General features: G+C 35.8%; 1 protein-coding gene across 1 annotated transcript; it reads right to left on the reverse strand.

Moving 5' to 3' along the window:
• Positions 1 to 12: 12 nt before the first annotated feature.
• LOC123539906 (uncharacterized) lies at positions 13 to 8,221 on the reverse strand. Its single transcript, XM_053525928.1, has 4 exons — positions 7,396 to 8,221; positions 2,079 to 2,247; positions 1,540 to 1,677; positions 13 to 20 (listed from the first exon to the last, which is right to left on the reverse strand). Exons 1-4 carry the CDS (start codon positions 8,116 to 8,118, stop codon positions 13 to 15), a joined length of 1,038 nt encoding a protein of 345 aa, XP_053381903.1. The 5' UTR covers positions 8,119 to 8,221.
• Between the last annotated feature and the right edge of the window lie 4,672 nt (positions 8,222 to 12,893).

The following is a 12,893-nucleotide window of genomic DNA, read 5'->3' on the forward strand; positions in this document are numbered from 1 at the left end:
TAGATTATTTTACTACACCCCTAAAAATTTTATGAATTAAACAATTTTCATAAAACACAGATTGTTGAAAATCAAGTATAAACAAGAACTCGTAGAAATGTCCCAAAAATGCATTCAGTAATCTGTTTTATTTTTCAAGTTATCGTCCGGAAACGGTTTAACTGTTCCGTGTCACGGTGACCTTGACCTTTGATCTACTAATCTCAAAATCAATAGGGGTCATCTGCTGGTCATGATCAACCTCCCTATAAAGCTTCGTGATCCTTTGCCCAAACGTTCTCAAGTTGTTGCCTGAAACGGTTTAAATGTGGTATAATAATAACTGTTCCGGGTCACTGTGTCCTTGACCTTTGACCTACTGATCTCAAAATCATTAGGGGGCATCTGATGGTCATACCAACCTCCCTATTAAGTTTCCAGATCCTAGGATTAAACGTTCTCGAGTTATCGTCCAGAAATGGTTTAACTGTTCCGGTTTACTTTGACCTTGACCTTTTACCTACTGATCTCAAAATCATTAGGGGTCATCTGCTGGTCATATTAACCTCCGTATTAAGTTTCGTGATCCTAGGCCCAAGCATTCTCAAGTTATCTTCCGGAAAAGGTTTAACTGTTCCGAGTCACTGTGACCTTGACCTTTTACCTACTAATCTCGAAATCAATAGAGGTCATTTGCTGATCATGACCAACCTTCCTATCAACATTCATAATCCTAGACCGAAGCATTCTTGACTTATCGTCCAGAAATGGTTTAATTGCTCCGGGTCACTGTGACCTTGACCTTTAACCTTCTGATCTAAAAATCAATAGGGGTCATCTGCTGGTCATAACCAACCTCCCTATCAGCTTTCATAATTTTATGGCCCAAGCGTTCTTGAGTTATCATCCGGAAACCAATTGGTCTACGGACCTGCGAAACAATATACCCCTCCTTCTTCGAAAGGGGGCGGGGAGGGGAGTGGGGGACATCAATAGTTTAAACTGTGAACTCATGTTGTGTAAAGAAATTATCACATTTTAACAAAGTCGACAATGGTAAAATGAACAATGCATAGCAAGATCCATGTAGTCAAAAATAATTACTGGTTAGAATTGTGCACATAAATCAAGTATGCATTTAACAGTTGCTTTTGCCTATTAAAACCTTTATAGTTTTTCTTTTGAACTTTTTGTTAGTAATTCTTGATGATATATAAGCAATCTTTCTAAGAAGATTAATACACATGCATTGGTAATGTAGTGCTCAAATATTTGTGCAAAGGAATGATAGTTCTTAATTACTTACCTCAGTAAAATGAAAAATAATGTTGAAACTTAAAATAAATCAAGAACATATCAAGACCCGGTAAACTTAACTAATATCAGTAGTCAGATAAAAACTTGTTCTCTGTTATGTTCAAACTTGGCTAAAAACACAGGTGTCTTGGAGTTATGATACACATATATTTGTATCTTCATTATTTCTCTCCAATTTTGTAACAGCTGGCATACAAAATTATAACACATATTTGTATCCATTGTTTAGTACTTGATACTTACTGAATCCACATTCCTTAGCAGACCATCCCTTACACCTTCGCATCTTGTCTTTCAAAGCTTTCCGAAGACAATCTAACAGTATCTTTACAGTATTCTTATGACCATCTATAATTGCACATTCTTCCTCATTGATAATACCTGAAATGTAATGAACATGACTTTGTACAAATCCTTGATAAATTGTTAATTTTTGAGTTATTTTTAAGTCACGCAAACATAATTCATGTCATAGAATCTCTCTCTCCAGCTTTTGAAAAAAAAATCCCAGATGCCTCTCCTCGAATTGTTTCATGCACCGACTGGTCCTTGGGTAGAGGCATCCACCTTCCACAAGTCAGATGAATGACTTCCCCAAATGATAACCTAAACAGGGTTTGCGCCATCTACCATTAAGCGCTCTTTTGAATGGTCTGATCTTAAATGTAACTAAGATGACAAAATGTTTGTTTTAATATTTTTCGAACTGGTAGCACCTGAAATATTACAGACATGACAATATCCTTGTATGCATTTCGTAAAATCATTCTTGGGTCACTCACCTGCTAGACTTGCCAATGCGGTCAAAGCAAACATATCATTTGACGAATTGAGGAAAGGCTGTAATGATCTGATCATGTCCAAACTGCGCAATCGAGCAATATTTGACTCTCTCATCGACATGTTGTGTATCAGACTAAGCGAATACTTCATTAACTTTTCCTCACGTTGCTGAAAAATTCAGTACAGCAAAACTAAGATATAACTAGGAGATGCCTTTGTAGAAAAACGCATGTCTCCCCAAAAGCATAGTAGTAATAAGCAAGAAGTCAATAGGGGACAGGAGCGAAAGTCAAAGAGACATCGATGGTTGGCTGCAATAAGGATCATCTACACTGCATGTCCAAACATCCAATTAAGTTTCAACGTTATGGGTTTAGTGGTTCTCAAGTTTTGAAATGGAAACGGTTTTCAATTATCTGGCCCCTGTGACCATGACCTTTGATCGAGTGAACCCAAAATAAATTGGATCCTATTCACTGCATGTCCAATCATCCTAAACATTGTGTGTCAAGTGGTTCTCAGGTTATTGATCGGGAACGTTTTGCATGTTCAGGGCCCCTTTGACCTTGATCTTTGCTCTATCCACCCTATCAATTTTGAAGGGTTTTGGTCAAATGGTTCTAAATTTATTAATCAGAAACCCTTTTCCATGTTCTGGCCCCTGTGACCTTGACATTTAATCAAATGACCTAAAATCACTAGAGATTATCTCCTCTGCATGTCCAATCATTCTATGAAGTTTCAACATTCTGAGTCAAGTGGTTCGCAAGTTATTGATCGGAAACCGTTTTTCATGCTCAGGCCCCGTGGCCTTGACTTTTGATTGTGTAACCCATAAACAATAGGGGTCATCTACTCCGTAAGCCCTATTGTCCTATGAAATTTGAATGTTCTATATCAAATGGTTCTTTAGTTATTGGTCGAAAATGAAGTGTAACGGACAGATGTCCCTGTGACCTTGACCTGTGATGGAGTGACCGAAAAAAATTTTGCGATCATCTACTTTGTAAGTCCTATCATCATATGAAGTTTAAAAGTTCTGGATCAAATGGTTCTCAAGTTATTGATCGGAAATTGTTTTCCATTTTCTGGCCCCTGCGACCTTGACCTTTACCAAAGTCACCCCAAAATAAATAAGAGTCATCTACTCTGCATGTCCATTTTCATAGTATGAAGTTTCAACATTCTGGGTTATGTAGTTCACAAATTATTGAACGGGAATTATGATATTCCATATTCAGGCCCCTGTAACCTTGGCCTTTAATGGAGTGACCCAAAAATCAATAGTCGTCGTCTACTCCATCCTATGAAGTTTAAAGGTTCTAGGTCAAATGGGTCTCCAGATATTGAAGGGAAAAGTGTGACGGACGGACGGACAGGGCAAAAATAATATATCTCCACCAGTGGGGGAGGGGGTCGGGGGGAGAAGAGATATAGTGAAATTTACAAGGACTCCTTCCTGACTCGCACTGTTTATATTAAATTTCCAATAAGAAAATCTGAGGCAATATTTGATTACTATTTAAAGTATTGGACCCCTAATAGTAATGTTTAAAAAAATAGCATTTGTTTGGTATATTCTTAAAGTTGACCATGTTTCGCACTGTGTTGCAAACTTTAAACAACTTTTACCCTGTCGTTTTTTTTTTGTAAATTTTGTATAATTTATGGTATTTTCTCAAGCACAAGTAGGGACACATTTCAATGTGATCGCCACTATCTAAGACGTTTGCAGAGAATTCATTACAGCATTAATTTTGATAAAATAAACATCCAACTATTGTTAAACAATTATAAAACACCAAAACAAAACAACAAAAAAAACCCTGTAAATATCATTTTTTTTCTAGGTACCTCAAGTAAACAGATTTACTACTGTTTGCAGATCAAATTGCCATTTCGCCTTTTCTTAAATCGATAGACTTTTACCTTTACGTCACAAAAGCAGCGATGCTGTAGCTATTTTTGGATCTCGTCCACACAGGTAACTCCGCCTTTCCGATAAGTGTAAAAATACACTGAATGAACTTGTTTACATTGGCTGCATGACCGAGAAATGCTATTTATATACTGTTGGAACGGGTGTTTATCCGGAATATAAGAGATGTACTAGATCTAATCTTCATTTAAAATTTTGCCACAATGCACACTACATTTAGATAGCGTGGATGTGAAAAAAGACACCCTTTTATACATTACAGGCCTTTTCTGACTAAATTTCAGTACCTTTTGCTGCAGACTTTTATGTATCTCGTGTTAAGTTTTCACAATAATTGTAAAACACGAATGACTCGAGTTGTTGGATTCGCCCATCATTGATTGAAGGGCATAAGTTAGATTCCGGGAACCGACCATGCCTCTTTAGTTGAAAAAATGTCGGCAATTTCTTACGAAATATGTGAGTCTTAGTCTAACTAATTTTACGTGATCCTAGGGAACAGTTACGAGTTATTTTCTCCACTCGAAAGAAATTGTCATCTCTAGATTTGGGTATAAATGCTGATTTTGTTCCGAATATGAGATAAATTAAAATAAAACATACATGTATCTAAAGGTAGTCTAAATAATTGTACTCAAGAGTTTAATATCGTTATACTTTTTGACTGGTCAATATCCCCTTTATGTAGACGACGTAAAATATCAAAATAAAAATTCGGTCTACCCGAGGTCTCATTATTTAGACTAATCAAAAGGGGGATTCAATTTCTCATTAATTTATGTAAAAATTATCATAATTCCCGTTAACACGATAAATGTTATACATATGTTCAAGCGATAAAACAAATAACTTTACACGACGGTGTACTTCGATCTATCCTCAATTATTTTGGTCCTTTTAGAGTGACCGTCAAAAATATAAAACAAACTAAACGTCGAATTATTTTAACTTATGTGAGTCCATAACTAGTTCTTTCCATAAAGAAGACATCCAAAGTCAAGGCTTATTAACTGCCTGTATGTGAATAACTGAAATAGTGTTTAAACGACTTTAAATAAATAGTAGGTAAATTCACATACACGTAAACCCCACCAAAAAATAAAATAAAAAACATATATAATGAAGTTAGATTTGCGATAGTTAAGCTACGGAAGACTGCAAAAGTTTGAATATCAAATAAATCAGTTTATTATGGATATGACAATTAGATCTGCAAGTCACGGTTGCGCAGCTTGAAGGTTATCTTTCTATAAAACCTTGCGTGTAAAAAACAAAAAACGCTGTTTTCATTTAAACGTAGTTGAAATATTCTATATTCTGCTTATCTAATATCACCTTATTGCACTTTACAATGTATGCAAGTACGGCGATACTTCAAAGGTAGAGTCAGAGCACGCGCTTTGAATGACGTGAAGATAAAGAAAAAAAGTTTCACGACAAGGTGAATGAATGAGGCGGGGTTAACCTGTCAGGATTACTCCAAAAATAGCTTCAGCTTCACCGTTTTTGTGACGTAAACGTGCAACTCTATCGATATCAAAAATGTTGAAGGGGCAATTTGATCTGCAAACAGTAGTAATGAGACAGAATTCTAAATCCAACATTGAAAAATTAAGGTCGAATCCTATAGGTCTGTTTTGAATTTAGCTCACTTCATTGAAAAATAACCTTGGGGCAGAAGTAAAACCTACCTGCATTTCTTCCACAATATGTAATCTAAAGAATGAAGGCAAAACAGAGAAATTTTACCGCATGTAACCCAGTATTTTTAAAGATGTCTAACTGTACCCCTCCTGATTCAGAGGTAAATTCACTTTGAACAGCAAGAAATCGCTTATAAAAGGAAAAATTTCCACTTTTGTACAATACATCCATAATAAGTCTTGAAATAAAAACTCACTAGAAAAAAAAAGAAAATATCCAAAAAAATTTTGGGTCCCAGTGGGGCTTGAACATACGTCCCTCTGAAAGTTGCAGTCAAAGTAGGTTTATGGTTTGAATTGAATACTCTTCAAAAAGGAGGTACTCTATTACGGGTCCAATACCGTAAGTTGGTAAACCTACAGAAATATCTTTTTACTGCGTCAGTCACACAATAAAATTGAAAGTGTTCGAGCAGACAAGTGAATTTATATCCTCCGCCAAAAAGGTTATGAGAAATAATTTAGCAGTTATTGAAGAAGTCCTGACAAAAGTTGCGTTTGCACCACTGTCCAATGGTGATCTATGTTTGTATTGAATTTTGTGAGGAAACATCCATGGGTTACTTTGTGACAATTTATGAATTTAAAAACAATTACAGGGCAATAACTCTGAAGAGATGCTGATGAAAGAGAAGCAAGCACCGCTGCCCTATAGTGATCTATATTTGTATCAAATTCCATGAAGATCCATCAACAGGTTACTTCTATACAGATTTTTTATTAGATCAAGAAGAAAAAGTCACCTTGTACAGGGTCAAGGGGGAAATACTGAATATGAGCAAAGGTTATACGCTAATTAATAATTCTGTGAGATATGGTGATGCTAGCTAAAATACTTTTTAAATTATAAGCATTTACAATTTCAGGTGGACAGATGGGCAAAAGCACATACATACGCACCGTCTAATGAACAAGGCGGGGGATAAAAAGTAGTAAAATTTAAGAAAATGCGTATATTGCAAGAAATAGGAAGTAATTAACAAATGTGGATTTTAATCAACATGCTTTTTCCTGCCTACCAGGTCAGTTTTGAAAAACGATAGGGCGGCTAAACTTATTTCCAATTTAATTGGTATTGCTTAATTTTTAAGTGGCCATTCAGTACTTGTGTAGGAGTTACAAGAAATCGTCCACTAGTATTTCATAGCTTAGTTAAAACATCTACTTTTTAAGAAGACTTCTTACAGTTAATTTGAACATGCACATTAGTTTCACCAGTCAGCCAGCCTTTACCCAACCTAAAAATATTTCCTGCTTCGTTTTTTAAAGTCTTCCCAATGTTTTTACCAAAACACACTTAATTTACCACACATGATAGGCAGTCGTAAAGTCTGAAAGTGTCATCAATAAGCACTGTTACAATAATCAGTGAAGCAAAACTGTTTTCAGAAAAAAAAGGCTGTCATAATGTGTAAAGCATCTGAACTCTTCTATAGTCTACTTAAAATTACAGACACTACAGCATGCTGGATGACATAATATGAGATTTTCCAAAAAAAAAACCTGGTAGTCTTTCTGTCACTGTTTGTAATTAGCTTCCTTATGAATACGTAATTACCAAATTTCTTGGGGAAATTTACGATATTTTCTCGTACATGAAATAAGAAGTTTCAACCCCAGAAAACACAAATGAGAGTGATCTCCGGTTCTGCAATAATATTGAAGTAAACTTACTTTTAGTGGCGATTCAACTCTTCCTAAATGCCTCTGCTGTGTGTCTTCTAAGATCTGTTTTATCAATTCTACAAACCCAGGTTCATTTGCCATGGCAATATCATACTCATCCGAGCAATCACTAAAATTCAGCAGAGTTACCATGCTATTTGAAAGAGGAATATATTTCTCATCATTCTGTTTTCCATCTTCTAGCTGCCATCCATTCTTGTATGTGTTCATAATGATTTCACAACTCAAATTAAAAAACTTAGTTTCAATCATAATTTTTGCAATCTCTTTTCTGAATTTGATTATTTCTTCTAACACTGTTCTTTTTAGGGCAAAATAACTCTGACGAAATCGTCGCGTAGAATTTCTAATCTTTTCGGCATATTCTCCACCTTCTGCTTGTCGAGTTTGAAGTGCGACTACTTCATTTGCTGTACTTCTTAGATTATCAAATGTTTCCTGTTTAAATTCTGCAATCTCTTCAACAGTCATTAGTTCCAATTCGGCAACCTTTTCTTCACTTTGGGTCTTTACATTTTCTTGTTCCCGATCTTTATCATCATCTATTTTCGTTTCTTTTTCAATTCCTTTAAAGTCCCGTTCAGTTTTTGCTTTTTCACTTACATTGTCCAGTGACACCTTCTCACCTGGGGTTTGGGGAGGATGAGAATCAGTGTTATTCAATGGTTGAGGTTGTGGAAGATGCGAGTTTATTTCTGTACTGTCTTCCATTTTCTCAGGTTTTCTGTGCTTTTGAATGCTGATTCAGTAACTGGAATTGCTGGTCTTCTCTTTAAGTGAACTAGCTGCAACAACACGAAGACCTGAGACTGAATAATCTAAAACAAGAAGAAAACAAGAGAGTGAACAACAATATAATATCTGATTAATGACATCTCTGAAGAGGCTTTTAATTTACAGTAACCTTTACCCTAAAACATTCCTAAAATTATGACGTACCGTTAGATTTAGCTTTAAGACAATTCGATTTAGTACGACCCTGGGTCGGACATATTCTTATTAGTATTACCCTGGTTGGGAATTAGCTTTAAGCTATTTCATTTAGTACGATGGATCCTGGGTCAGACATATTCTATTAGTATGATCCTAGGATCATACTAAATAGAATAAGTACGACCCTGAATTAAGATAAATCTATTTAGCTTTAAGACAATTCGAATTAGTACGACCCTGGGTCGGACATATTCCAATTAGTTTTAAAACAATCCCGAATTAGTATGACCCTCAATATTGCAGCAGCCATCTTTAGTACGACCCTGGGTTGGACATATTTCAATTAGTATGACCCTGGGCCGGACATATTCTAATTAGCTTCAATACAATTCTGATTTAATATGACTCTCAATTACAGCAGTCATCTTTAGTACGACCCAGGGTCGGACATATTCAAATTAGTATGTATGACCCTGGGTCCTACTATATTGAATTAACTTTAATACATCTTATTTAGCTTTAAGACAATTGAATTAGTCCGACCCTAGGATCATACCAAATACCAGAATGCACCAAATTTACCAACCAATGAAATCAGGTGTTATATTTTCTCGTACTTAATCATCTATTTTTAGAGGCCACCATTGGCAAGTTGAAAACGGTTATCTAAAATGTAACTATCAAGTTTCCTTGGTGGCGTTAGGGATATAATAAATGGAGTACTTACGCAAATACAAAACATCGTAAATGACGAATCTATTGAGTTTTCGCTAATGAGGCTTAATTAAATGTGATAAAATCTGGCTTGATTTTTCAATTTCCGACCGGGCCAGGCCAGACCAGGTCAGGTCAGAGATCAGAACATGCCGTATTCAATTATATGGTCCCCGTGTCAAGATGTCCCCAGTTATTCAGAAGTACAGGTACTATGACATTGGAACTTGACTTGGTTATTATTTCAATGTATTATTTAAAATGTCTGTAGACGTTTTTCAGAGTTGAGATTATGCTGTGTAGTAGATTGATATATACTGGTTTAACGGAGAGTGGAAATAGTGTCGGTAAACTGTCTGGACAACATAATTAGTGAAAATAAACTGGGAAATTACCGGGTCTAATTGATCGAGGAGATTTTGAGATAGAGGCACCGGTTCACTGCGTCGGGTGTCGGGCCACTATTTTCTTTCGGCAATGTTTAGGGAACTTGGAACTTTGATTTAAATAAATTTTCATCATTAACAAGTAGAACCAGTTAATATTAATTCATCTTCATAATGGAGGAACCTCTGGACTCGTCACAGTCGCAGTGCCAGGCTGCCCAGGCGGATATTTTGGACAATTCTGCAGTAAATATGACTTGTTCTATTTCAATACTTGACACTTTGAATATTCAGCAGCATGAAAATACTCCAAATACCCCCGATTTCCAGGAAATCCAGAAAACGTCATCTCTCCCTGCCGGAAGGGAAGTCAGGTATCGACATCACTAGTAAGAAACACAAAGTGGAGCTAAGGAGGAATATTGTGGTTGACAATACTCTCAGTGATTCCACGGACGTCAAAAAAATGTAATAAACAATGGTCGAAAGAAAGTAGTTGCGACAGGGTCCAGGATTAGGAAGATAAATGATACAGCCAAAAAGATTCCTGTTGAATCACGTGGAAAGGGTGGAAAAAAGAGGGATTTAACTTCTGAGACAATTACACAGTATGAAATAAATGTTGCGAATCATTCCACACTTAGAGAGACTGAAAGTGAAAATATGTTAAATGAAAAGGAATCTGGTAATATGTTAGCAGTGCTTAATAAATTTGCAGAAGATATAGAAAAACTGAGTTACAATATGGAGAAAATGCGAACCGAATTGACTGATCGGCTTAATTCGGTTAGTTCTGATGTGGAGAAAAGGCTTGCAGATAAGTTGTTTAAAAATTTCGACAAAAAGGTTACAACTGAATCTAACCGTCTGAAAGAACAGGTTAAGAAAGACATAACAGCAGTGCAAGAAGACCTATATGAGGATGTGAAGTGTCTGCAGCAAAAAAATCGACGACATCCGTGGTGAGAGGATTAATCCCAAAATGAACAATATTTGTATCAGAAATTTGCCGTACCGGGAATCTGAAGATACGAAAGAACTTGTGAACGGTTTATTCTATGAGGGTCTGAGAATAGGAAGTATCACATGTAAGGATGCTGAAAGAAAGACTAGTCATGATGATGTGCCAGGTGTTGTTATTGCAACTATGCGCAGTGAAGGTGATAAAAGTGTTGTAATGAAAAAGAAAAGCGAATTGCAAAATTATGCTAAGTAAGAGAATGTATACATTAATACAGATCAGTCGGTGAAGTCACACATGAACACCAGAAACATCAAGATGCTCATAGACACTCTAGGGGTGAAAGATATCAGGATTCGTGGAAATAAACTTGTGACAACGTCTCAGACCGAACCTTCTGTGGTGCAGTCTGATCATGATCGTCGAACCAATGGGCGTTTTCCCAAGCAGCGTGGAGCTGAAACCAGGAACGATGCCCGGCGTGTCGGTGGAGGGGGTAACTCCGGTTACTCTGGATGGCCGGATAGATATCTGACCAGTGGGGTCAGACAGTGAGGGGAAATAGTGATAACTATAGTCAGGGGGTGGACATGGCACAGAAGGGATGTTTCTGGTGAAAGACTGGGGGAACAGGGTGTAGAAATGATAGACTGTGGGGTAGAGGATATGGAAATGATAGACTGTGGAGAGGGGCTATAATTATAGAAACAGTCGTCGGGATGCTGATCACAGAAGAGATGATCCATACAGGGAAGAATGCAGAAGAACAACCAGAGACGACCACAGATATGGCGACTACAGCCGTGCCAGTTACATACACTATGGTAGGAATGGACTTTATTAGATTAAAATAGGTCTTTGGAATGTTAATGGATGGTGTGTTTCCTCAGATTCTGATAATTCTAATTTTAGAGAAAATTGTATTAATAGTCAGGAATTTGATATCATTGCCACTACTGAAACACATTTAAAGAGTAACTCACGTATTGATATAAAAAATTATGTATTTTATGGTAATAATAGGAAAAACATTCATGTCATTGCTAGGAGTGGATCAGGCGGAGTGTGTATTTTAGTTAAAACATTTTTAATTGTGGTTTTTAAAATAGAAACTTTAGAACAAAATTATGAAGATATTTTATGGGTATCTTTTAAGTCAAAGAACTCTGATGATTGTTTTATTGTATGTTGTTGCTATTTGCTTCCAATGGTTTGTCATGATACGTAAATGCAATTGACTTTTTTGATCATTTATTATATGGTGTAAAAGAATACCAAAAGATGGGTAAAGTTTGTTTACTTGGGGACTTTAACTCTAGAATTTCTGATATGCCTGATTTTATTGAAGGTGTAGACCATATTCCACATAGAGATGTTGTTGATTTTAGTATAAATATATATGGTGAACTATTTTGCGAATTTTTGATAAACAGTATCTGTTGTGTACTTAAAGGTAGACAGTGTAAACAGAATGATTTTACGTGCATATCAACTAGGGGCATGTCCGTTATCGATTACATAATAGTTCCTTATGAGGACTTGGAACTGTACTCGGAATTCGAAGTAAAAGAGTTTTGAGTCTGACAGTGAATGGTATAGAAAATAGAATTGTTCCGGACCACTCATTATTGTCATGTATGGACACATCAAGAATTTTTAATAGCAAGCTTGAAATACATGAGAATGCTAGAATTTTGCCAAGCAGAAAAATTGTAAAATATGATACAAGGTTTTTACCAGAAGACTATTTTGATGAAAATGTATTTTTCATCAATAAATGATATGATTCTTAGTGTGTGTCCGGGTCGGGCTGAACTTTGGTGTGGTGATTAACTCTGCGCCTGTGCTGGTTGCGGTCGTCTTGTGGTTGGGTTCTGCTTCACTCAGCCCATGTATAGTAAATATTATTATGCTGGACTATGTGATCAGATAATAGAACGAAAGTTTGCCTATTATTTTGAAATTGATAAAATTTGCACTGGATTGTGATAACTTGATGTGTTAGAAGTAAGGTAACAAGCTCATTACTTAGAATTTCTAGACAAGTTCAACCATAATTTTGACAGCATCTCTTCATACTTTAATACATTTGAGAACGTTGGTTATTCTAAGATTACATTATTATGGAAAGTTTTCATTCTAGAGATTTGTACATTATGAATTTAGATAAGTGATTTTATGTTGCATTATGTGTATACAATTAATGAACTCTTATATCTCTGCTAGAGTGGCGGCAATGCATATACATGTATTTTATCAGTTTTTAATATAATGTGCATATCTATGTCAAGCCGATGAGATCTGAATAAATAAATAGTCAGTACCTGGATTACTGCAACATTCACAACAAAGAATATTATCATTGGTTGCAAAAAGGAAAAAAGCTACATAAGCGAGATCAAATATACATTATCAAAAATATCAATATAATAAGAAATTATAAATCATAGTAAAATTATATAACATTTTGTTTTACTACACTGCAAAGAAAA

This window comes from Mercenaria mercenaria, chromosome 16 (assembly GCF_021730395.1).
Source record: "Mercenaria mercenaria strain notata chromosome 16, MADL_Memer_1, whole genome shotgun sequence".
Classification (NCBI taxonomy): Eukaryota; Metazoa; Mollusca; class Bivalvia; order Venerida; family Veneridae; genus Mercenaria; species Mercenaria mercenaria.